Source organism: Bacillus rossius, chromosome 6 (genome assembly GCF_032445375.1).
Source record: "Bacillus rossius redtenbacheri isolate Brsri chromosome 6, Brsri_v3, whole genome shotgun sequence".
Classification (NCBI taxonomy): Eukaryota; Metazoa; Arthropoda; class Insecta; order Phasmatodea; family Bacillidae; genus Bacillus; species Bacillus rossius.
The window spans coordinates 26,723,906-26,751,568 of NC_086334.1; the positions used below are offsets into that span (position 1 = coordinate 26,723,906).

General features: G+C 38.6%; 2 protein-coding genes across 2 annotated transcripts; one reads left to right on the forward strand and one right to left on the reverse strand.

Moving 5' to 3' along the window:
• Nucleotides 1–125: 125 nt before the first annotated feature.
• Nucleotides 126–17,687, reverse strand: LOC134532909 (calcium and integrin-binding family member 2). The gene is made up of 6 exons (XM_063369958.1): nt 17,668–17,687; nt 15,892–15,966; nt 15,055–15,089; nt 13,137–13,254; nt 11,452–11,599; nt 126–887 (listed from the first exon to the last, which is right to left on the reverse strand). The coding sequence occupies exons 2-6, from the start codon at nt 15,940–15,942 to the stop codon at nt 670–672; spliced, it is 570 nt and encodes a 189-aa protein (XP_063226028.1). The 5' UTR covers nt 15,943–15,966; nt 17,668–17,687; the 3' UTR covers nt 126–669.
• LOC134532904 (uncharacterized) lies at nt 2,637–9,623 on the forward strand. The gene is made up of 2 exons (XM_063369952.1): nt 2,637–2,770; nt 8,506–9,623. The coding sequence occupies exons 1-2, from the start codon at nt 2,753–2,755 to the stop codon at nt 9,454–9,456; spliced, it is 969 nt and encodes a 322-aa protein (XP_063226022.1). The 5' UTR covers nt 2,637–2,752; the 3' UTR covers nt 9,457–9,623.
• Nucleotides 17,688–27,663: the final 9,976 nt, after the last annotated feature.

Below are 27,663 nucleotides of genomic sequence, written 5' to 3' on the forward strand. Positions count from 1 at the left end.
TGGGCGTGTTGAGCAGGTGTTGGGGTAGGTACAAGAACCAGAGGACTGGCGGCGGCCCCGAGAGGCTCAGATGCGGATGTGGAAGGTGGGCGTGTTGAGCAGGTGTTGGGGTAGGTACAAGAACCAGAGGACTGGCGGCGGCCCCGAGAGGCTCAGATGCGGATGTGGAAGGTGGGCGTGTTGAGCAGGTGTTGGGGTAGGTACAAGAACCAGAGGACTGGCGGCGGCCCCGAGAGGCTCAGATGCGGATGTGGAAGGTGGGCGTGTTGAGCAGGTGTTGGGGTAGGTACAAGAACCAGAGGACTGGCGGCGGCCCCGAGAGGCTCAGATGCGGATGTGGAAGGTGGGCGTGTTGAGCAGGTGTTGGGGCAGGTACAAGAACCAGAGGACTGGCGGCGGCACCGAGAGGCTCAGATGCGGATGTGGAAGGTGGGCGTGTTGAGCAGGTGTTGGGGTAGGTACAAGAACCAGAGGACTGGCGGCGGCCCCGAGAGGCTCAGATGCGGATGTGGAAGGTGGGCGTGTTGAGCAGGTGTTGGGGTAGGTACAAGAACCAGAGGACTGGCGGCGGCCCCGAGTGGCTCAGATGGGGATGTGGAAGGTGGGCGTGTTGAGCAGGTGTTGGGGGTAGGTACAAGAACCAGAGGACTGGCGGCGGCACCGAGAGGCTCAGATGCGGATGTGGAAGGTGGGCAGGAAGTCCGGGGCGCGCGTGATGACGTGCTCGAACTCCATGAGCGACAGCTTGCCGTCGCCGTCCATGTCCGACTCCTCGACCACCTTCTCGCACACCTGCGCCGCCTCCTCGGGACCGAGCTCGCCGCCCGTCAGCAGGCGCAGGGTCTGCTCCAGGTCGCCGGGTCCCAGGTGCTGGTCGCCGTCGAAATCTGCGACACGACCCACCACTGGCGTCGACACGTCCCTGCAGAATTATGTTTACCTCAATTGTAACACTTATTTATGTACCTATATGCTTCAGAGTGTTTTTACACGGTTCAAGGTCACTGTTTTCAGCACGAAAAGTACATAAACAAGTTTTGGCTCAACGAGTTTCACGCAAAATTTAACAATCTTTTTCTGAAGAAAAAAAAATGAGCCAAATTTAATGCAATAACCATACATTTAAAAAAATGGGTTAGTTAAGATCCATATGCCTGAATATGTTCTTTTATAATAGTTAACTTCCAGCTAACATTCCAGCTGAAATGTATGATGTTATCGTGCTTTTTAGACAAAAATTTTCCTTTTATTGTGATAAAGATATTAATCCATAGTTCATTTCTTCTATTAGTGACTAGGCTTGCTCGTGGGGGGAAAAAAAGGTTCGTCACCATATCTACTATAGAGTTGTGTGAAACAGACCATCGTATTTCATCTCACTCGAGATGGGACCATGAGACACTCTGATGTTTGGATTTATAATCTACGCAAGGAATGTAATGACGAAATAACGCAACACAAAGAAATTTAATGGTTGTTTATAAAGCACGAAAGTCATAGGATGTCACCACCATTACAACTTAGAATTGTTAAACAGTAGAAAACGAATTTATTCCCCGGGCTTCTTTTCTTAATTCACGTTTAGCACAAAAAAAATGTATGAAATTGTCAATAATTCGTATTAAATAATTTAGAAAGTGAAAACGCAATGTAAACTATACAGGTGCTACGTATGTCAACAATAAAATTAACTGACCATCAACTCAACTGGAACGAATAACAGAAATATTACACAGCTTCATGCAAACTAATATATTAAAAATTCTTGTAGGCCTTACATAAACATGCATTATACATATAACTAATCATGAGTTCTAATTATCTTCTCAGCAAAATATGTCTGAGCAGGTGTTCCCGCAGTTTTATGTTAAATGGAAAAAGTAGGAAAACATTTGTTTCTTTATTTCCAAAAATGTTTATTCGAGTAACTTGTGATTATTGAAGAGCTAACGAGTAACGAAGGATATATAAATTAGCATGCCAAGTCATGTCGTGTTACCTAATTGGGCCACTTTTATCGTCTCCAATACCTACGTATCATGGACGATGGGTCCACAGTTGATGTAATGTTAACCTGTACGTAACTAGACCAGTTTCCACCCGGGGCAAGATCTCATCTGGGCGCCTCCCTTATTTTTAAACCAATCAAACCAAGACCTTTCTAGACAACACCTCATATCGCCACCACACATAATAATTCCTCTATTCCAAATATTTTTTATTCAACTTGGATGGTAAATAAATAATTTTATCTGCAGTCGTTTTATTTTTAATACATCGCTAGCTGGATGGTATACACGAAAAAAAAAAAAAAAAACTTTTTTTTTTGTGATATAACACTACGCTATTCAAGTAAATATCAACAGTAAAAATTACTCTGCCGGTTTGGAGCTCCACCAATAAGGCGTCCAAGGCACACAAGCCCCGTCTGTCCCCTCTAGTTACGTCCCTGTGTACATCAATGTGCGTTCCCGTTGTTTGTTGCACGTTCCGTATAGTTGCCGGAGTTGCGCAACGTTATGGAAATCTTTCACGTTTCCGCACGCATCGTAAACACCTGGCCGCATGAGTAATCCGCTCTTCCCAGGCCCCGTGACGCGACAGAAGCGACAAACACGACGTCAGCTCGCGTTAGCGCGGCGAGTCGGGCGCGAGGCGCTAACCGGCCTGTTTGCGCCCGCGCCCCCGCGGACTGGTTAAATACACCGGGCCCGGGCCTCCGCGGGCCACAAGCGCGACTGGAAGCTCAGCGATGGACGCCGGCCGCATCGTGAGTACCGCTACGCTACACACTGCCGATTTAATTCGTTAGTGTATCACAGGTGCTCGCAGTAATACCGAGTTGGGATTCTCGCCCGGGCATTCGTGTCTCGAGTGTTGTCCCAGTACCTTCAGTGGTTAAACATTTTCCTGAATAGCTTTCCAGTATTAACTGCGCACATAATAACTATGATACAACAAAATACGGTTACCTTTTCCATGGTTTAAAAGAAAAATGCTAGAATGAAACATCAATTAAAATATAAAATAATGCACCAATTTTTGTAGGAAAATACTCAGTATTATCTCGAAAAACCTATTTCATATATGATAAATTAACCGTAGCCATGTGTTGAAAAAATTTACAATACCTTTCTTATGGTATTACAAAATATTTCTTGGCAACTATTTTTCCTAAGGAATCTTTTAAAAAAAAGTAAATTTTTTTTATTGTGTAGTGATAATTCTACCTCAGGCGGTGTCCGAATGCAAGCACGCATTTGTGCTTTGTACTTCACTTTGTACTTCAATCGCCCCATGTGGTGTTTTATTCCTTCAGGTTATATCAAAAAGTGTCCCTTGCGTACACGAAGTCTTTGCATGCCGGGTTTCATCCCCAGCCGCAAGCCTTCTCGTGTATTGCTAACCAGTAACCAAGCTTTTTCCTTTTATTCTCTTGCTTGGCGCATTTATCAGAGAGAGCACCAAAAAAAAAAAAAGTCATTCTTAACCCTTATACAATTTAAAATTGAAGCCTTTTCCCAGGACTTCAAAGACATTTTTAACAAACAAAAAAATATTTCCCTTTGGGCACAGCCAACACGCGTATGTAGCCTAGATTTCGAAGTACATATATTTCTTCTTAAAATATTTTGGAAACTTCTATAAAATTCTGGAACATTTTAAGAACTTAATGTACTATATTTATGTTCTCCAATATTCCAAAATGATGGATTAAACATATATATATTTTTTTTTTTTTTTGCTGATTATAGGTGGTTTCATGTGTTTGTGTATTCATCTTTCTGTGTCCGTTCTTCGGGTCTTCTATAACACCTACAGTTTAAACTAGCATTGGGGTATGTCTAAAACAAGTATTTAAATCACATTTTCCAGGTGGTCTTAGGTTGTTGGGTTCAAATCTCACGTGCGTTTAGGTTCTTCCACTAAACCCTCAGTTAATAAGGAAGTAACATAACAAAACCACGAGGATTAAGGCTGAGTTTAAAAAATGCAATAACGCAAGAAACCACAGACGCAAAAATTTCAATAACAACGTTTACAAATACTCGTTTTCAAACCAACAAACACACAAAAAAGCAACGCAATACTTTCAACGTCTTGCGTTTCGGTTTGCTTTTCCACCTTCCATATTTGTAGTGGAGTGTTTAGAATTTTTTTTAATAAGTAGACGTTTGTGCATATATTACCACGACGTTGTTACATTTCAATGAAAGACTACCTATTGTAGCCGTTACCATGGTGTGATTTCAGGAAAATTTCTATATAGGTAGTTTTTCGATTCATGGTCCATAAAAACCAAACCATCGTCAACTTAAAAATTTTTACATCAATATCACTTTTTACGGAAATTTAAACTGCCTTAATTTGGTCAAAGTCACTTCAAAACTCATAAATAAAATATATAAATGAAAATTTCAGTCGAGTTCGTTAATGGTCAAAATCTTACCAAGAGGTACAAATGGATTTTTGAAGAACAGAAAAATTTCTATAGCTCCCATAACATTACAAATACGACATCCGTTAGAATGTATTATAACTCGCAGGAGTAATAACAAAAACTTTTGTCTAAAATACATTTTTAATACGACTGCAAGGGGTGGAAACAGGGGTTGGAGGACCAAAAAAAAAAAAATTCGTAACTCTCGTTGTAGGCATATCATCTTATCCGTACAGAATGTTTGTAAATCTTATTATTTTTATCTAAAACTTATGTCTTAAAACAATTTTGGTAAGTCAAACCATTGTTGCAAAACGAAAATAAAACAGGGATAGAAATTAAAAATATATATTTATTATTTCCATACCATTTACGCTATTTACAGTAAAACATTAATATTTTATTAGTTACAACTTTCGTATGAAATAATTTTTTCATACGACCAACCATTACTGCAAGGGGTGGGGAAGGAAAAAAACAAGTCTGAAGGACAAACAAATATGTATAACCTCCTTAGTAGGCACATTATTAAATCCGTTCAAATTGCTTGTAAACCTTAAAATATTATCTAAAACATTTAGTCTGAAACAATTTATGATACAGCCAGCAATTATTGCTGCAAAGGGTTGAATAAACAGTTGTTAAAGGACAAAAAAAATTCGTAACTTCTGTAGTAAGCATACCATTGTAAATCTTATAAGTTTTATCCAAAACTAAGGTCTGGGTTTAAAAAAAAAAGGGGTGAAAAAAATTACAATTTCCGTACCATTTGCACTGTTAAAACCGTTCTTATATATTGTGAAACTTAAAAATATTATTTAAAACTTTCGTCCAAAATAATTTTTCATACGACCAACCATTAGGTACTAACTGGAAAATGACAGGGGTTGAAGGACAAAAAATTAATAACGCCCTTAGGTATACTCTATCAAATCCATTCACATTGTTTGTAAATCTTGTAATATTACGTAGCACTTTCGTCTGAAACAATTTTTGATAATACCAACCGTATCTGCAAAGGGTGGAAAAAAAAACAGGGGTTAAAGAGTAAAAAATTAATAACTTCCTTACTAGGCAAACTATAAAATCTATAGCAAATTAATTATAAATCTTCAAAAAATTTTCTAAAACTTTGGTCTGAATAGTAAAGTTCATTACACTATCGAATCTCATTCTTATTTATTTTTAAACTTTCTATATATTGTCTAAAATGTTCAACTGAAGTAAACTTTTATGAAACCAAGCATTACTGCAAGGAGGGGAAATAAGGCTTGAAAGACGAAAAAAAAAAAAAAAAAAAAAAAAACCATAACGTTATTAGTAGGTATAGGCCTACTACCAAATCCGTTATAATTTATTGTTAAAATTCTGAACTTTTACTAAAAACTTTGGCTGAAACAATTTTGGATGAAACGAACTATTACCATAAATACCATTGTTGAAATAATTAAAAAAAAAAATCTTCCTTATTATCAAATGTGTTCGAATTTATTTTAAACCATCTTAATATATTAGCATAAATCTTGGCCGAAAGCTAATTTATTATACGACCACATATTAGTACAAAGGTTGAAAAATAGTGTATAAAGGTAAAAAAAAAATCATAACTATCTTAATAGGCATAAAATGACATTCGTATACGCTATTCCATGCTGGAAGCATTGAATTTAAAAAAAAAATTGTAGGCATTTCCGCTGCATGGAATATGAAGTATTTTTCAGCGATAATTTTTGAATATTGGAGAGCATACCTATATGATGTTATTTACATACAATTATTATTATTTCCAGAAATTTATAAAAGTTTCCAGTACATTTCAGAATAAATAGGTACTTGTAAATCTACTTACGCCTATAGGCTGTGACAAAGTTTTTTTCTTTAATAATATTCATCTTATTTAACTTTCGAACAATTAAGTGGGAAAACACATGTGTTTTATATGAAGCCCGGGGAATACATTTGTTTTTTTTTACTGTTTTACAATTTCAAGTTGTGTAGGGTTGATGATGTCTTGCGACTTCCGTGCTTTATAAAAGACGTTGAATTTATTTCAAAAAGTTTAGTGTATGCCACCTAAAAAACGTTGCAACAGGAAGTTGTGAGATAATCAGGGTGAAGATATCAGATTTTGTAATCACAAAAGTGCGAAGGGTGCAACATCAAACAATTTTCTAATGTATCACGTTCGACACATCTGTGAGCGGGCATGACAGGCTTTCCTATTAGACCCGTTTAACAATGACGCGTAAACATAGACGGATCACACGGAACACATTATCTACAGTGGCGCGCAAGCGGTCCTGGGCCCTAACGGATACACGAGTCTAGCGGCAGCAATGCTACCTTCCTGCAACTGGCCGCAAATGCTGATTCTTTCCGAAGTTAGCCGATCGGGAGCGCCTACCCCCTGGATGTTTTTTTTATTTTTAAGCGCGCGTTTTTTCTCTCCAGTATAAAAATGCCACATAGACTGTTTAGTGGATGGTTGGTTATATTAGGTAAGTGTAGCTACATTAAAAATACTGTAAAATCATTTTATGGTTGCTTAGCAAATAACTTTTTAATATGTAGCTATCCAGCGCTAGGAAACAGTTTACATGATTTCACAGTATCTTTAATGTAGCTATCCTAACCAAATCAACCGTCCACAAAGTTTTAAAGTATTTATAATGTAGCTAACCTAACCTAATTGACCATTAGTTATCATGTCCTTACCTGAAAATTACAATTTAATTAATAAATTTACTTTTATTTGCATTCATTATTCAAATATATTTATTACTTTCGAAATGTTACGTGCTCGTATTTATTTTTACAAGTCCAAAAAAATTCGTATCTGCCGGGAATCGAACCGTCAACCTTACGTTTAAATGATAGCGCCGCTGAGCGCTCAGCTACGAGGCCACATTTGACTATTAGAAGTTTCAGATGACATATATGATCGTGCCGCCGGCCCCGGAACGAGCGTGAGCGGTGCGGCATTGCAGCCAGTTGCAGGAAGGTAGCATTGCTGCCGCTAGACTCTTCTTAACGGATTAGCTCGGCGATGCTCAGCTGTTTCGGTTACGTAACTCTGTGCGACCAATAGAAGCCGAGTATTTGGCCGCATTGGTAGCCATGGTTTTTTTGGTTACGTTTTAAATACGTAAAAAAAATTGAAGTAAAGAAATTTCGTGTTCTATCATTACTTAGTGGGTTATTTGAACAAAATATGTAAATCCTGACTGTTTTTTTTTTTAATTTTTTTCCGAAATAAATTAATATTTTTGTAACCTTAAAATTCAATCATATTGGTTGCTGTTTGTGATGTTTCCGTGCTCTGTAGAAGTGATAGATGGATAGTGAAACGTAAATACCTTGCTGGCCGTATCGGTTTCCGTTTTTACGTTTCCGTGTCATTGTAGAACGGGTTTTAGAAATATATTCAGTTTCTATTGCGTCGCGGGCGCAATGTTGCTGAAATGATCGTCAGAAATTGGTTTTCTAAAGATGTTTAGGTTGATGTGTTGCTAATATATATGTATATTTTTAAAAATGTTTTGTTTAATAAACTTATTTGTGAGATCTCTGAGATGTGTTCACGCACAATAATTTTTCCACATTGTTGTTTGTTTGATTATAATTAAATCTAGTTCTATAAATAATTTCGATTTAAAAAACCCTCAATCATTAATTACTGTCGCATGTTTGGTGCATATGTAACGGCAAGAAACATTTTTTATATATGTACCTCAAAGGCATAAGAAAACTTTGTCACATAAACCATATTTTTAATGAGAGCAGTTTAAATATTTCTAAATAGTACCTCACTTATTTACACAACAATTTTTTTTACCCACAATAAATAACTAACGTAGCGTAGATATGAATGTTTATGCAATTAGAAATAACGTCAAACGGTGATAAAGTTTATGGTGAAAAAACCATTTTGCCCAAAATTGGACATAGTGTCTTATGCCTCCGAGGTATGGTATAACTATTCGTTTGTTTTAGTTGGTCGCGTGGAAAAATAAAGCACTTTGTTGGCTTTAAACACTAACTGAATTGTATATTTGTTGCTCTAGGTTCCCTATTCGGCTCTTATGCTCTTCTGCACGTCCCACATGCTGCTGGAGAGCAGACCAGTGTCTGCTGGGCCACTCCGCCAGGTGGTAGCAGCGGGTATCTCCACAGCAGCAGGGAGCGAGCTGCAAGATGACATGGAGATTGAAGGCGCTGTTATGTTCAGGCCAACATATCTCTGGCCGGCACGCAGCATTGTGTGGTCGGGCATCTTCACGGCAGCAGAGAGCGACCAGCAAGTTGGCACGGAGATTGAGAGCGAGCAACAAGATGGCCCGGAGATTGCGAGCGAGAGGCAAGATGGCACGGAGATTGAGGGTTCTGTGATGTCCAGGCCAACCTATCTCTGGCCGGCACGCAGCACTTTGTCGTCGGACATCTCCAAGGCAGCAGAGAGCGATCAAAAATATGGCTTGGAGATTGAAAGTGCTTTGGTGTTCAGGCCAACATATCTCTGGCCGGCACGCAGCATTGTGTCGTCAGACATATCCAAGGCAGCAGACAGCGAGCAACAAGATGGCACGCAGATTGCGAGCGAGCAACAAGATGGCCCGGAGATTGCGAGTGAGCAACAAGATGGCCCGGAGATTGCGAGCGACCAGCAAGATGGCACGGAGATTGAGAGCGACCAGCAAGGTGGCACGGAGATTGAGAGCGACCAGCAAGGTGGCACGGAGATTGAGAGCGCCGTGATTGTTATGTTCAGGCCAGCATATCTCTGGCCGGCACGCAGCATTGTGTCGTCGGACATCTCGACGGCAGCAGAGAGCGAGCAGGAAGAAAGCAGGTCGACGCACCTGCGGCTGTCCCAAAGCGAGCCCACGCAGCAGAGGTTGTCAGGGGGAAGAGGGGCTCGCTCAGCTACCGTCGCCAAAACCAGTGACATGGAAGTGGCAGAGAGCATTGTGTTCAGGCCTGTTTTTAGACGGCGGAGAAGACGGCGGAGGCAGTAAATATGCTTATTGCAGCTATGATAAGAACATACTTTTGTTGAAACGTGGTTTTGAGACGATATTTATTTATTTATTTATTGTTCAGAGATGTGTTTAAGTTTTTTATCTAATAAATTATGTTATGTAAAATTTCAATAAATGTTACTATTATTATTATATTAAGGAAATGTACTTTTTTTTTCTGCTGTTCTTTCCTCCACATTAATATCAGGAAACGAGTTGTGTGAGAATCAAGTTCACTCTTGAGGGAAAATTGCTGTATGAAATTGTCCATAGAGTCGCAAACGTTAAGAAAATTTTTATAGGGTTTGTAATTTTTTAATGAATACAATTTACAATGCTCTATTTATTTTTAAATAACTTTGCATCAAGTTAACTTTCATGACATATCACTTCTACTTAGAAGATTTACCCACATCAGTAATAGTTAATTAAGCACACTTTTATTTGGACCTGTATGAACAATTTCTGCGAATAAATGAATGATGTTCAATAACTCCGGGTACAACATAACTCATGTGTTCTATTTTTACTTCCAATGCTTTATGAGCCTTTAATCATGGCTATAATCTTTTTTTCAATACCGACCTAAATGTTTAGTGTAATGGGAGTACCATAATTATAGAGGGCTCCGACTCATGTCTAGCCAGATTTTTAACTTATATTACAGGCAAATGAGTAAGGAATTATCAGGAGATGGCATGCTGCGAAGTAGTTGACGTCACTTTCTACCACACCATCTTTAGAGTGCAACATCAAAACATTGCGGAAATGATGCCTGACCACGACTAATGATCGTCTAAAAGTGTACAATAAAATTCCCGTCATCAAGCAAAGCACAGCCAGTTCTTTAAACCAATGCACTTCTGCCAATGTTTCGCATGTCGTGCAAACTTGATGTAGACCATCAGCTAGACATAGAGCGGCTTCGTGCCACTTATCCATTTGGTAATGCACATGTTACGGGTAATTATAGAAGAAGGTTTACCCGGGTTAACTTAGCATTATTAAAGTTGGTTTTGTTAAGTTCGAATAATAACTGAAATAAATTTGCATTCGGCGTTTACCCGTGTACACCAAGGTCTAGCCAATGCTGACTGGGTAATGTTAGAAAACCTAAATGATTATAACTTTATTTCACTGATACCTTAACCAACTAACCTAACCTAATGTACTCAAAAATGACGCAACACCTAACATTACCCAGCCAGCGTTGAGTAGACCTAGTTTTACATGGGTAATAGTCAGATTCTAATTTATTTTAAAGATTATTCTGACTTTACCCTGTAATCTTGGATAATTCTAAGTTAATACCGGATAAACCTTGATTTACTTCTTCTAGCATTACCCATGACACATACAAGGCCGTTCCACAGTTGTAGGACCTTACAGGGGCATTGCAGACCATAATCCTTTACTGTGCCCTTCATTTCGAATTCACGCATTATAATTATTATTATCATCATTTTAGCTTAACATCACGTCGACAGCAACGTCATGACAGACGGTAACACACAGCCACACAGGCCGGAGACTTTAGGAAAATAATCTTTCATGGCCTTTGTAGTGTATGTATCTGGAAAAGGTTGGTAAGAGTGTTCATTCTTATTTTAAAGAAATATGGATTATAGTGTATGTACGTGGCAAAGGTTGGCAAGGGTGTTGATGTGGTTGGTATCGAGACGAGGTTGGAGGGTGGCAGCGTCAGGACAATGAGAAACAGTGGTATAAGAATGAGTGTGCATGTGTATGTATACACACACGCACGTGACGTACAAAACGGCAGATGAAATGATGTGGAGATATTAAAGTCTCCTTAAAGTAACCATCCCAAAATTTTCCTGGGGCGATTTAGGGATGGCTTGACCTCGGGATCCAAGCCACGTCTTCTGGAATGTAATTTCAGTGTCTTACCACCACCAGAGTCTTAACACCACGCTCCAGTTCACTTTCAAAACTTTGGAAACTTACTAATACGACGAAGTGCGGACTCACCATAAATCTTGAAAGCGTAGAATACTTTGATATCCCTCGGAGCTTGCTCGCTGAAAACTGACAGAAGATCCAAAAAATCTTCGAAATTCATGTTACCCCTGCCATCGTGCGAGAACACTTCGCATATGCGATGGCGGAACGGATTTTCCTGCAAATGCAACAAACAACTGAAGATAAATGTCCGGTCAGAACCCATAAATGTTATATACATTCCATCAACAGTAAATTTCTTCTAAATCATTTTGTAACTCAGTCAACAGTCAACCACTGTAGCTCAAGAATGCCATGATCCTGTTTTTTTTTACGAATTACCATTTTAATTTTTTACATCAGTTATTCATAGCTACTTGGGAAAGAAGAAAACGTGTGTTAGTGGAGTTACAGCCAAATAAGAAAAAAAAATATTTTTAATAAAGTTTGTAATAGGTATTATTTATAAATCCCTTTATTGATATTTTATAACATGGTTTTTTAAAACTATACACTTTTCCAAAGACACTAACCGGCGAATTAGGTTAAATTTTGTATACATGTACAGTATATACATATATACTCGTATGCATGATGCTGGTTAGCATTCTTGCATGCACATTATTTTACTGTCTAATGAGTGGAGTTAAAACGTAATCGTGTGTAGTTTACATTCATAAAATTTAATACATTACACGCTTTATTTGTGAAAAACTGCTCATGTAAGCTTTAAAAGCTAATTTGTTCATTTTCACTTATTATTGTCTCTTATTTAAAACGAGTTAACAAAAACATGGTCTCTTATATCTATGTACATTATGCTTATGTATAGGTATATATATTTTACTATAAAATACCGTTTTTCCAACCACTCCTACGAAGAGAGAGGAAGGACGTTATACGAAATATCAATTTTGCTGATAAACCATTATGTCCATAAAAGAATGTCCAGCTATAAATTTTAATAGTATCACAATTAATGAGTAATTCAAACAGTTTTAGATAAGCGCATGCACGAGTACTGCTTTGTTCTTTTCTCGCTTGCAGCGCCACCTACACAAAATGGTGACTCCTGAGCGTAAAGCGTTTTGTGTTCTGCAATTCTCTAAGAGTTAATCTGTAATTTCAGTTCAACGTGCGTTTCGTTTAAAGTTTAATTATGATCTCCCATGAGGAAAAAACATCCATCGATGGTCGCGATAGCAAGGGAGCATTTTTTTCGCTGGCCTCCACGTTCACCTGACATACCGCCATTCGATTTTTTTTCCTTTGGGGCTTTATAAAAGGACGTGTCTACGTTCCGCCGGTACCTAATGATTTGCCATAGTTGAGATACAGAATTGAAAAAAGTTATTGCTTCCATTACTCTGATGTGTTGATCAAAGTTTGGGAAGAATTGGACTTTATAGGTTGGATGGGTGCCGTATAACTAAAGGTGCACATATTAAACATTTGTTAGAAAAGCTAGGGTAAGTTTACGTTCAATTTGATGCATGATTTGTTGTAAATAGTCTAAATTAAACTGTTATAATATACTATTGAAACTTGGACATTCTTTTATGGACATCCTGTATTTTACTAGGCGACGCCATTGAGTTTCCCTTCTTGCACACCTTTGCTGATAGATATTATTTGATTCGTGCGGGATTTTATTCTCACACACACACACACACACACACACACAGTTTGCAAACATTGCAGAGCAGCGCTGTTACCCTGAGCTCCGGGAGGTTCTCTATCTTCTCTCGCGGGATGTGCACCGCGACCGGCTCATTACCCGTCATGCACTTGGGGACCAGCTCGGGACACATCTCCCGGAACTTCTTGTGCACCCTGCGAACATTTACACGGCATGGATGGCTGACCGCGCAGCGCAACGTTTAACAGTGGCTGTCCTATGGGAGGGGTGACGACCCCACCCCCTTTTTTCTTTCCTCCCGTGACCACAGCCACATGAACTTAAAAAAAAATATACGTGAGTGAGTCCTTCAGTACTCGCCAGATATGTGTAACATCTAACCAAATTCACGTGTTCTCATATTGCAAATACACTTATATTTAACGTAGAATTCTTTAAATTAAAGCCGAGCTTGATAAATATACGCAAATTGTGTTTGATGACGTGAATCACACGTGGTTTCCGCACCCGCCGCTAGAATTCGTTGCCGGAGCATAGCTACGTCGACTATAGAATCATTTGATTCGCAGACCGAAATTTAAACTACGTAATTAAACGGCTCTGATAAAAGCGTTTGGGGGGGGGGGGGGGGCACTCGATAAAATACTAACCCTCCACTTTGGACCTGATTTTCGACAAGGTATTTTATTAAAAACCGCCCATTTTGTTAAGATTCATTAAACAGTTCATACTATAAATTTTCCCTTAGGGTTTTATGAACTTTGGTTCACGCTATCCGCCACAATTGGCAGCACAATGGTTACACATTTTACGTTCCATGTGACTTCCGTTCCATTCACGAAATTACTCCTACCAAATGCAGTAGGTATACCGAGCCCTAATACATCAACATAAAAAAATGAATAGATAACGAAAAATAATTGACTCCATGGCTTTTATAATGAATTTTAACACATCAGAAATTTGTTAGACTTTTGAAAGGCTCACGGACTCACCTTTAAGTGGGAAGTATATCATACCAAATAAAACGTTTTTTTAACTGATTCATGCAATGGGTAATTTTGATTTAATAAAATTTCTCGGATATACGCCATTGCAGTTTTTCATTGTTTGTCATAGTAAAAAATCATAAATGCAAAATAAGAAATAAAAATGTAAATATAAACCCACAGAAAATAAGCCTAAATCAGTTGATGTCAAACAGATAAAACAACGATGAACCTTAACAGGTATTATGACAACACAATGACGACAGCACAGACAAAATTTCAACTTAAATATCAGATAAAACAAGAATTACGTGGAAGGAATTTAGTCATGAAAAAATAATAACACCACGAACACATTTGGGCTAACAAAGCCAAGACAGTTTCAACAATAACAGTAAATGCAAACAGACAACAAAACCTGAAAAACGCAGCAAATATACGAACACAACTATGACAAACAGATATTATGGATAGTACAACGACGACAACACCGAAGAACACAGTAGGTTTCCTATGACAAATCAGTTGCGACGTTTCAGGAACTGGGTGATGCCAGTTCCCGAAACGTCGCAACTGATTTGTCATAGGAATCCTACTGTGTTCTTTTAGTTTAAATTTACCACCTCGTTAATAGAGGGGACGCACCACAACGCCGAAATACCACAACGCCGAACGTACAATAACGCCGAATGCCAAATTGACTACAACACCAACAGCTAGAAAACTGCTGTGTACCACAACGCCGAATTACCACAACGCCGAAATACATTTACGCTGAAAAATGTCATTGCACAAATTCATTCAGTTGTTTTTCATTTTTCTCCTGTGCCCCCCCCCCCCTCCCCGCAGCAAAATTTATCGGCATTACTGTATTTCGGCGTTGTGGTACACAGCAGTTTTCTAGCTGTCGAAGTTGTGGTGAATTTGGCATTCGGCGTTATGGTATTCGGCGTTATTGTACGTTCGGCGTTGTGGTAACGACCCGTTAATAGATAGTTTACTTACCTTAGAATCTCTTTCCTAGTAAAGAATGTGCAGTCCTACAACAAATTAATAATCTGTTATTAAATACGAATTGTTGGTTTTTTATCATCTATCAAGTTAATTTTTGAACAGAGAATTTAATTTTTCAGTTTTAAGCAATATAGGTCTACCTAATTCCGTGAAAATTTATGTAATTTTGAGCATTAATTTTATAGCCCGTAGTTTTTATGGGTATCTCTTTACTGGTGACTAAGTTTTGTAAATTGTTAGGTTAATTCAAAAGTTCGTCGATGTGAGCTGAAAAATTTCTTTAATGTTTATCTCTGATCCATCTGCCAACATCAGGACTTGGTGAGACCATTCGTGAAAATATCCTTCTGACAAGAACACACGAGAGAGAGTGCAAACTACTAGCCCAGAAAACTGAAATACATCATTTAATTTTTTTTTTAATTTACCTATAAAGAAAAGGCATAGGCTTTTATTGTGATAATAGTCTTTTAGTTTGTATATTTTATTTGTTCTTTTGCAATAAACAAATGACACAAAAAGTACTAAAATGCTAACTTATTTATGATATGTCAATAGTTTAGTATACTTTTAATACATATTTTGAGTGCGGCATATAATATCCAGAACTGACTAATGTAATAGATACCTATAATATCATTGTTTGCGAATAATTTGAATTGAAATTTAATCACCTATAGCATTACATTGGCGTTATTAAGTTGACTTTTTTTTCTATCGAGTAAGACTCTTATTTATACCTGAAACGTAGAGTAACTAATACACAACAGTATTCTAATGTAAAAAAAAACGGAGTTTTGCCAATCAAAAATTAGAAGTCATTGTTACCTGGTAGTCTTCCAGCTGTTGTTCTGTGAAGGTAACCACCTTGTTCCCCATAACGGCTAACTGCCGATTACGCCTCTATAAAAGAAGAGAAAATAGAAAATTTATTTCGAATGAAGCATTGTTAACTGGTTGTCAAGTTATCAAGGATCTATTCCTTGCGACTGTTATTTAACTGCATCACAGACAATTTTGGAACATTTCGGGGCACTTTGGGTTTTCCAGAAGAATTTTCAGAAAAATCAGTAAACTTCCCGAGAATTTCTAAACGATTTGGCCAGAACAATTCGAATGGTTTTTGAAGGTCAAGATTTTGTTCTTGACTCTTCCTTTCGAAATTTGTATCTCCCAATGTTTACTAATCATGAAACTTAAATTTTACAAACGCAAATTTTAATTCATATGCTTAGATGTATCCACGTACTTACTTTTTGTTTCCTTGTAGTTTAAAACATATTTTCTAACAATGGTTCGAACCCATACCCGAATCTAGAATTCGAGTCTTAAAAGAGTGCCTAACATGCAAAGAGTCGGGCACGTGAGTGACAGGCTTCATCATGAACAAGGCGATGTCAACATCCCGTGAAACATTACCGGACTTCCTGCAGCGCCCAGAACGCGTCTTGTGACGCCGACCTGACCTTTCCTGTAGAACAGGGACGGTAGCAGTCGAGTGTAATAGGCCACAACGTATATTTGACATCGCGTTCATTGAGACAATGAGGGGCGATGAGAGTGTGACCTCGCGTAGTGTAATCGATCCTCAGTGTATAGGGCAGGTGTCGTCAGACATTCGAACCAAATGTTAAGTAACCAGATTCTCCAAAAAAAATTAGAGAGCCGCGACATGTATTTTCTCTGTACCTACATGGAATTTTAAGACGTTAAATAATATATATATAAAATAAAAACAATTTATTCACAAATTCAACATAAAGTCTTAAAAATAAATGCTACTTAGGAAACAAAAATATGTATATTTAAAAAAAATTGGGTCTGTAAAGTCGGTTTACGGACGATAGTTTAACGTGACAACGTCATAACAAAACATTGATGAAATGATTGATCCAGCAGAAAATGAAATATCATATTCGGCCTGAGACTGATCCGTAATAGGTTTTTGCAACCAAACCATTTAGGCATTAAAAATATTATATTCTTTGAGGAAGAAATTTTTTTAAAATTTTTCTTTCTTTTGTATGATAAAATCTACCTCTGCATACTTTTATGAATAAAATTAAATCATTTTTATTTAACTATCACTATTTTATATGGATACAAAAAAGGAGTGAAATGAAATCTACAATTTAATTAATAAATTTACTTTTATTTGCATTAATTAAATCAAATATATTTATTATTTTTGAAGTGTCGTGCGCGCCGTATTTATTTTTACAAGCACAAAAAAAAAATTTCAGCCGCCGGGATTTGATCCGTAAACCCATCGACAGCGTTGCTAACCTCACAGCCGCGAGGCCATATTGAACACAATTGTTACAGATGTTATAAATTAATAATATTCCACGCACGATATTTGTTTGAATTTCTTTTAACTAGCATATTCTCTGTTGGACTCGAAATATTTACACGCTCGTGGGCTCATAACTATAATACGGTGTGTGATTTAGTTGATCAAATAATAACTCATGACAAATAATTACCAATGTCAAACTAAAGCGTGAAAAGTATCATACCAGCAATAAATATTTAGTTACACAGCTAAAACAATACTCATACAACACTGTTTAAATATACTGATTACACTAGTAATTAAAATACCTCACCAGCCGCCGGCTTGCCGTCCGGTCGTACACTGCACGCGAGACGCGGGCAGTTCGCCGATCCAAGCGCCCCGCAGCTGAGCACATCGCGCGACAGTCCTAGATGCCACTGCCCAGCGCCACGTCGTGCAAACCGCGCGACAACCCTAGATGGCACGACGACAGTTCCGGTAATCGGTTGGTTCCCATTTCCAGTAGGCTTTCCTTCACCCGTAGCAGAAATTGTGATTAGCGACCTCCCTCCCCCTTCCAGCCCTTTCTTTTCACACCACAGTACCAAACCTAACAAGGCTAAACTATTATTGTAAGTTTTATTTAACGTACAGTATTTATAATGACAGTGAATTGTTCAAGTGCCAATGGAAACACAAAATAAAAATAAAAAACAGTTTTTTAATTGTATTATTGTTAGATTACTACATTTTAAAAAAACATACTAGACAAAGCATGGTCTCTACGCAAGCATGCCACGCAAACTCATTAGAAACTGAGTAATGAAGATTTACAATGAAAACAGGTTTGTTGTGAATGAGTAAAATCATACTTTTGATCTCATTTTCCTGTGAATTTATCACGATCTCGGATGCATCGTCGTTTTAAGCCTACCCGTACGCGACCACTCGACGCACGACCTTCTACAGTCTGGGAGATGTCTGACAGTAGGTCGTGTCACACTATCGAACTTTCGCTTCCAACACCTTCCACTATGTTGTGTCAGATAAAGTTGGAAGGTTATGACGTCACAGAAAACTAGTGCAGTCATGCTTGTTTGACAAGTTGGACGAGTTGAGTTTCCACCAAATATTTTGCATATAGGACGGGTTATAAAATATGTTTATGTTGGATACGATCAGCCAATCAAAATCGTGCATAGCGAAAACGGAAATTACGTCTGTTTCTATCACAACGAAGCTTTAAAATGGCGAAGAACACCTGGGCGATTAAAGAAGTTATAAAGGTGAAATAATTAATATAGTGTCGTTTGCGAAAAAATGTTATGTAAAAACTATGTTGTATGTATAGAACTCTTAAAAATAACTGAACATTTAAATAAAAAAATTGTTTAACGAGTACTAACGTGAGTTAAATCATATAGCAACTTCAAAAATGTCATCTAGCAATGTGATGCATAATTTAATTTCAATATGAGATTAAAACTGAAAAGTTTGATATAGCTCGGAACAAAAATAAATTTTGATAGTGTGACATGGTTAAAAACATATTTGAGGTTATCTGTCCAAATATATTTAATGAAGATAAATGGAAGCCATTTTACTTTCAATACTACCCTTCCAACTCTATTGTCAAATAGCTATATTCGGAGACATATATTTGACAGTGTGACAGGGATTTTACTGGTGGGTAGGAGATAAGGCAAAAATATTTTTATGCTAAAGAGAATTCTGGAGGGAATTAGCAGAAGGGTGAAGGCTAAACTATACACCTCTTTGGCCAGGAATATGATGGAGTATGCTGCTGCATTTTGATAATCATGCCTGCTTTTTTTTTTTTTTTGCTGGTCTGGTGGCAGGGTGTTTTCTCCTCGATTAAAATTATTTTAGTCTTCTCCTAAACTTCCGAACTCCTTAAACTCCTGTCATCTTCCCCTCAAGCCTTATTCCACTCTCTTCCAGATCTCAACACGAATAAGTGCTGCTGAATCTGCACTTCTCCAATCTACGGCAAGCAGACCTCTCCAAAAAGAACAATTAATAAATCATTGTTTTCCATTGCAAGAATGGATGGCGGAGGTGCGTGAGCTGGAGAAGTCCAATGGACGCCCAGAAATATTGGTGACATGTACGCGATGATAGAAGAAAAGAGGGAAATTGTAAATTCAGAGGCAGTCCATTATGGTTGCCAACATAGGATGTGGGATGTGACACGTAGCAAGCTGGTGAGGATGTCTAGGGGTGTCAGGGGTGTGGGGGAGTAAGGGTGGGCTGGGAAATAGACTTAAGGGGGAATTTTTATAGGGGGACGATACATCATGGGAGGACGCTTCAAATGACTCGGAGAAGTACAGAAAGAGGGCATCACTTCTTCTTGTCGAGGTCTGGAAGAGAGTGAAACGAGCTTGAAGGTAAGGTGGTATTGGATTCGGGAATTAAGGAGGAGGTTAAAAGAACCGGACCGATGCCCAATAGCAAAAATTTCAAGATACAAAGAAACTGGCGGTGGCGGTTGGGGTGACCTAGTGAAGCGATCCAGGGGTATAGCTTTGAAGGGCGTGGTCCCGAGAGCAGGGCGTGGTGCCTGTCCCTTCCCTCCCCGCACCCACACAGCGGCGTGGTCCCATTGGCCGCGCTGTCGGCTGCATTCTCCTGCTCCTGCAGTACAATTGGCATTAAAACTATTTTGTCTTATAGGAAGCGTACTGTGTCGTCTGTGACGTCGTCGTTGTGTTGTCTAGATTATCTGCTTAGTATCATCTTCGGGTTCGTCTGTTTGTCGCTCTGTTGTCCAATGTTGTTTGTCTGTATTTTCTGTTCTTGTTACAACTGTCCCGTCGTCAGCCCACTGTATTCGTCTGTGCAGTGATTTGTTTTCCTACTAATTCCTTGCATGGTATTCTCTGGTTTATGCATTTAATATTGGTTGATTTTGACTCTTTTCTTCGTGTTTGTGTATTCATCTTTCTTGTCCATTCTTGTGGTTTCTCTATGACATAGAGTAAAAACCAGCAATGGCGTATGTCCTTAAAAATTGTTTTTCCCCACTGCATAAATAATTCAAATAACAACACTAAGAGGTATTGGCCCCCTTTATCTTGGATTTTTCCATCGTTTTGCTATAATTCTAATTTTGATTTATCTATCCCAATTTTTGACACGTCGTCATAAATAATATCTCCTAGACCATTTATATCTTGTTTCAACCACATATTTTATAACTATAACAGGCTCTCAGTCTGTAGGGGCCGAGAGAAAATAACTTGTTATTTCACGCTGGCGACTACACCTATCATGATAATCACACCAGTACACAAGTGTTGACATCAAAAAGCAGCCGACGCTAAATCCAATGCCATGCCATGCCAAAAAAAAAAAACAATTAGCACGGAAGCTTTGTTGCAAGCAGTGTCAGAATGTTTGAAATTGCAAGACGGCAAGGCCTAATCCCTCTTACAACAAATGCGAGATTACAGCTACGAATAGGGCGCTCTGTCACGGGAACAGACTCCGTGTTCGTAGACCTGGGTGACGTCAGGAGTTGGGGTTGAGCGCGCATCCCTCGCCACAAGTTAAGAGCACACTGACATCAAGGATTCTTTCAAAATACGTTTACGTTTTCGTGTTCCTTTTGAGTTCCTAATAACCACACGCGTTTTTATTATAGTATGCTTTGGAAGTTTTGAGACATCCAAATCGTTTTGACCCTGGTTTAACCACGTGATAATCTTACTGATTAGACCCCATGAGTGTGTGTGCCGTTCCAATCGTAAGTTAATTTAGCTTAAAATCAAACCTCTTTTAACATAAAGTTGTCAACTTAACTCGTCAGCAAGGCCAAAAAAACAAGTGTCGGTGGACGCAGATAATACCATTTCATGTTCCTGCGTAGTTTTGTTATTGTTTCAAATTTTCATCGTTTTTCCCTCGTTATATGCGCATCCGCTGTTGTCATCTAAAAAAAAATTGCATCTAATCGCATTAGTATTCAAATGTATTTATTTTCGTTTAGTTGATTAAACGAAATATTTTGTGCTTGACAAAGGTTATTTTTAAGCAACCAAGTATTTAATTTTGTTTTTAGCTTTACCTTACAATTTGTGGAAATGTTTAACCTTTACATTGTATGTACTGGCTTAGTACTTCTCAGTGCTGTGTCATTTACTAATGTATTTGGATCTGTTGAATGGCATTTCCTTTTAACGGTGCTAATTACCGGCCTTTGGGCTGACAATATATAGATACATACGTACAATATATACATGTATAAACTGTGTATTGAATGTGAAAAATACCAAACAAATAATATAGTTTATTTACTACCGATTTAACTGTTTTATCTCAAACAAATGTAGTAGAGATGCCATATATTCATGCTAAAATATTAACCAATTGTAATTTATTTCACCCATGGATTAGTTTGGTAAAATTTTGAACAATTTCTCACCGTGTTACAGTCTTTTTCGATAAATTTTAAATTTTTAAATTTAATTTGAAATTTATTTAACTAAGAAAATATTAATTTAATGGCTTTTTATATAATTATTTTTGGCCACATACACACAATATTAGCTACTGAAAAAAAACTGTTTCCTCTTTGAGTACATGTATGTAGTTCAAAGCCTCAAGTTTATCACTTTATTTTTTTCGCAAAGAACCATAATCGTAATAACAACTCATGGGCTTTGCTTTATTTTGTTATTTTTTGAACAAATTCTCAGTCAAATTCGAGTATGGGTTGTTCGGTACTCTGGTTTTTATTAACCTTCTTCAATCCTTCATCCTAGGCTCACCCCGCAAAAGAGGAAAATGCAATTAAGCCTCAATCGCATTCAGAGAGTTTACTAGCCACTCGCCTTTGTCCAGTGAGTAAAGTTGAAGACTAGTTACTTTTATCGCTTCTCTCTTGCCATTGGTATGTTCAAGGGTGTGCCTGGCTCAATATGGAACGAGTGGGGCTGGAGGGAAGGGTCATTTACCAGAATTATCTTCATTCATGCTGCAATACAATAAAACACAATCATAAAAGGAATCACAACATTTACTTAAAAAAAATTCGAACATTAGTTTTCTACGATTAGTTACAAAATTATAATTACAGCTCCCTGCTCCTTGTTTGTTCCCCTTCCACTTTTCACTTGTAGTCTGGAGGGAAAAAAAAAAGATTGGGAGGGAATGGAATATTTGGAGAGAAATAATTTCAAGTTATTTAGGAAAATATAAACATGCATTATCATACATAGCCACTTATTTTTAGAACCATAGGTGATTGTATATTGGAGTTGCTTTTACTAACTTATAGTATATATTATTATAACATGTGTTATTTTTCCCTTTTCGAGAATAACTTGTGCGGCAATCGTTTAGGCTTGTGTTACAAATGATCGTTGTGAGCAGGGGCGTATGTAGGGCGCAGAGGAAAATTCGTATCATTCCCATCGAGAAATCGAAAAAAACCGCGGGCAAAGTAGTTTTTTCACAACTCCCCCTTTTTCAAGTGAAATATTAAGTGCGCTCTTGGTTGCGTGCATTAAAATAACTACATATCCATATAGCCGGGGGGGGGGGGGGGGGGAATTAAACCCAAAGAGACAACCGCAACGATTGAAATTTTTATTTCCGAACAAAGAGAGTACTTGTTTTCCCTGAGACAGCAAACGAGGCAACACACAGGCTATAATTTAATCGGCGGGCTGAGGTGTTGGAGCAGGCGAGGCAGGCGAGGCAGGCGCCCTATTCCTTGGGCTCGACGCGCACCTGGTCCTTGCCGCCGACGCGGCACTTGCTGATGACTGCGCGGCCGTAGCACGACAGCCGCACCTGCAGGCTGACGGAGCCGGCCGGTCCCTGGCCCGCGGGGCGCACGAGCGGGAAGGTGCCGTGCATGGCGGCGCAGGACGCGCGGTCGTCTCCCCCCGCCGCGGAGGAGGAGGAGGGGCAGGGCTGCAGCCCGCGCGCCAGGTCCAAGATGGCGCGCCCCAGCTCGCGGCCCTCGGCGCAGCACACGCTCACCGCCAGCGGCCGGGCGGGCAGCTCGCGCGTCACGTCGCACGGCCGCATCGAGAACACGCACGACGTGCCGCCGCCCGCGGGCACGCTGAAGCCCGGCAGCGCCAGGAACTTGGCGCGCACCGCCAGCGGCCGCTTGGCCCCCGCCTCCGCGACCACGTCGTGCACGAGCACCTCGAGCAGAAACAGCTGCCTCGACATGGCGTCGCCCGCGCGCTCCTGCGGTGTTGCCGCAACCCCGCGCCGTATTGTTGCGTCCGCAAGAATTACTCTACACTCTCTCTCTCTCTTTCTTTTTTTATGTTGCCCAGGCAGGGGCGCAACAACTAAATTTCCAAAAGGAGGGGGGGGGGGGGCAATATATCCCCCTTATTGAAGCGGGGGGTCCGGGGGTCCTCCCCCGGGAAAATATGTATTTCTAGGTGGAAAATGGTGCTATTTAAGCAGTTTTATCATCTAAAAATTGATTACACAGCACTTTCTTTACCCCCGTTGCCCCCCACTTCATGGTTTCAGAGGGTGGTGGGGGGGGGGGGGGGCCTAATACCCTTGCCCCCCTTGTTGTTGCGCCCCTGTGCCCAACCATACATGCGGCGCGCAGAGCTTCAGGGAAAACAACGTAATTTGAAAACTACTCAAGATATCCGAGTGGGGTCTGCTTACGAAAAACTTTTAAGAATTCGCTGAGGCCCGAAAAAAAACTTTTGTTTCCGGATTAAGTTTTTCAACTGTATTTCTAGAAGATTTAAAATGCCTAAAATGCGTATTTTCGGAGTAATTTTTAAGGCGTAAAACAACATTTACTGATTCTTGAAAGCACTTAAGGGACTTGCATTGCACTTTTATCTTTATTTCTCCGCTGTATAATATTACGGTCACAGTTGTCCTAAACACGACGAGAAGACTGCGCGCCAGTTCACAGCCTTGCGCTGAGAGGCTATACCGCGCTAGAAGCACCAGCGAGCGCCGCGCTTATCATCCCGCCTCACACACATACATCCCCGACTAGACGGGCCTCTTAAGTACTGTTACATTTTTAATTAACTATAAACATATGTTGGGAGAAAAGCAGTGTTTGGTGATAAACGGACGCTAGCGGAAATTGTCTGTTTACAGCAGAGTTGGCTTATTTAAACCACAATTGTTTAAAACACGGATTAAACCAAGTGGTTTTTATTTAAGTTTTTAAAACAGAATCTTATATTTTTTAATGAAATGTAATAACAAAAGTTTGGTAATTTTTTTCTTGTGATTCACAGGGAAAAAATTATATACTAATCAAGATCTTATAATTTAATTATTTAAATAAGCTATAAATCATAACGACCAAATAGAAATACTCCTCAAAAAAATCCATAAGTAATTCCGTAAACTAAATCGCAGACTGTACTCCAGAACGTCTCCAAATCCAAACCATGTTAGATTACGAAAAAAACAATCGTTTTAATAAACTGTGCCCTGCACGATGCTAGAAACTAATTTTAATGTATTCTAGCAAATATTTGTAAACATAGGTACATGTTAACACAGATAACAGCACTTTCGCGCAACTTAAATGGTGTAATTAAAAAGTTCTCTAGTATTTTTAAATTGCTATTATTTATTTTATGACCATTAAAGTTTTCAACATGTATTCCAGGATAGTTTCGCTATCATAATGTTTATTTCGCCCACCAACATGCTTGATACATCCCCCAATGATGACAAAAATGACTATATACCTACGAGTTAAGGGGATTGGTGCACCAGCATCGTATTAAAAAAAACAATATATTTGGTAATTATTCAGCTGCTAGAGAAGATTTGAACCATTCTGGTGTAAAATTTATTTTTTTATTTTTTTATTTTAATTAAGTTATTGCTGATTTTCGGGAATTTTTTAAATTCAAGCTTTATTAAAAAACTATAAAGAATTCAGTGGTAAAACTTTCGCAGATAAATTTTCAGACACGGGAGATATGACTGTGACCATTATTTTATCTGTAATCATTATTAATTTAACGTATTTACAATTTGAATTTTAATAAATGAGCTGCTACGAAATTGCATGATATTCATTTGCGAATTTAATAAATTCGCGTTTTCATTTGTAATTCAAACGCCTACATATATGTCGGCTGAATGATTGACTTTATTTTAGTCTTAAGCTTATTGCAGTCGGACCTAAAGTAAAAACGTAGCTGTAGAAATTTGAGCAGCGTGCAAGCTCGGATACGAAGAATTATGGAGCGCGCTGGACAGTAGTGACACCTTGCGACAGTTTCTCTAACTTTTTGCAGCCTGCCACAGCTGTCTGCTGTTTACGAAGGGGAGATGGGATTTCGCGGGAAACTGATATGAAGATCAACGTACTCATTTTCAGTAGATAAGAGAACGTGTTTGGTCTAGCTCGGCGTATAATTGAATGGTTATTCTCTGTTATTATTTAGCACAGTGATTTAGTTAGATGTTTTTTGTTGTAAGCGTGAGATTTATTCAGGAATAAAATGCCGAAGAAACCTCCACCAAGCAGAGTACACAAAAGAACAAAACTATCGAAAGCCATTATAGCACTTAGAAAAAAGAATAAAGAAAGATAAGAGATTATTTTATTATAGCTTTTTTTTTATCATACATTTATTTTTCAGAGTTGCGTATGTACAACGCGATGGACGCGATGCGACAACAGAAAGATGAGTACAATTGTAAACATGTTTTTTTTTTTTTCCCAGCAATGCGTGAACCATTCATAAACTATACTCAACATGTATCCGTATAATTACGTTTGAATTTTTTTTATGACAGGCATCAATGTTAACAAGTTTATTAAGCCACAGACTTTTTTCAGAAAAATAAGTGTAGCAGAAAACACTCAACATAGTATCACACAAAATCAGTTTACATGAATGCAGTTTTAAGAAGTAAGCTACGTAAATAATAGTTAAACATTATTTAATATCTGCTGGTAACGTTTCCAAAGTATCAGCTTCGCCTTCATTCACGAACAATATTCGTGAGCTTAATTATTTATTTTGCTGGCGTTTCGTTGGTGACTGTTGGGACTGCAAAATTAGTAAACATTTTTCACCCTATCCTCAGTTAAATCTAAGTGTGCACGGTTAGATGAGGACCTAGATGTGTCTCATGCTTACGTCTTTACACTCTACTCATGCGGGTATTAACCATGCGCGTAAGGGCGCGTTGCCAATGACCTGTAGGATAGTCTCAACAATCCTCTACGGACTCGAAAAATGTCACCTGCTCATTGGCTACTTGACTTGTGACAACTGTTTGTTGTAATGCCTGTGATTCATCGTTGATTTTGTTGAGGAGTTTTCAGTGATTCAGAGCCTCCCATTTAACTGTGGCCGTATTGAAGAAGCAGTACACATGTTACATGCTTGAATTCATAGCGAATGGAAACCACAAATATTTACTGATGTAGTGGTTGGTAAAAAAAAATATTATTCGTATCGCGTCCATCGCTTCGCGCCATGTTGGCTCCTATATTATATGGATTTACAAAATATAACGATTCATTTACGACACTTAAGATAAGGTGTGTAGGATTTTAAGAATTCACTTGAATTAATATTTAAGAACATATTTCAGGATAACTTGTGAAGACGCTCGTACAGACGGCACCGGTTGTGATGACTCATTGTTACCAGAGCAGGGGCCATCTCGTGTACACGAAGTGGCATGCGAAACCTCAACACAACTCGAAAATCAGTGAGTGTTACATTGAAATGTGTCCGCTACAAATGTTCAGGAATTATAATTTTGAAATCGAGTAGAAATATTCCTGCAATTAGCATTAGGTATATTTTAATAGACATTGAAAGCGAATCATTAAGTAGCTTCAAAATCCAAATACCGGAATACAGATAGTCTGTAACAATACAGACCTCACCGACTAGATATGGTCCAGATTGTTAATACTAACACATTTGAAAAAAAACTGACTAGTTAATGAATATGTTGAAATTTTGTAAACCTGTTACTTAAGATGATTGGTGATGTAATAATGTCTCTTGGAAACTACATAAGATTTTAACTGCTTTTATTTCTCCATAAATTCGCAAATCACCATGGCGGCCATTTTACGATCACGATTTAGTTCTTAAATTTTAAATTAGTTTATTTGTTGAGAGCCTGGTACAATGTATCTGACCACTAAAGCGATCCGAGCCGCGTAGTGTATACTACTGCGAGGTTGCCGAAGTAGGCTCGGGTCGGGACGAATTTCGCTGTGAAGAAACAAAGGTTTTTAATACATAGAAAATTATCCCAAAGCCGAAATTTGTACAGTAGTAGAATGAACATTTCTTAGT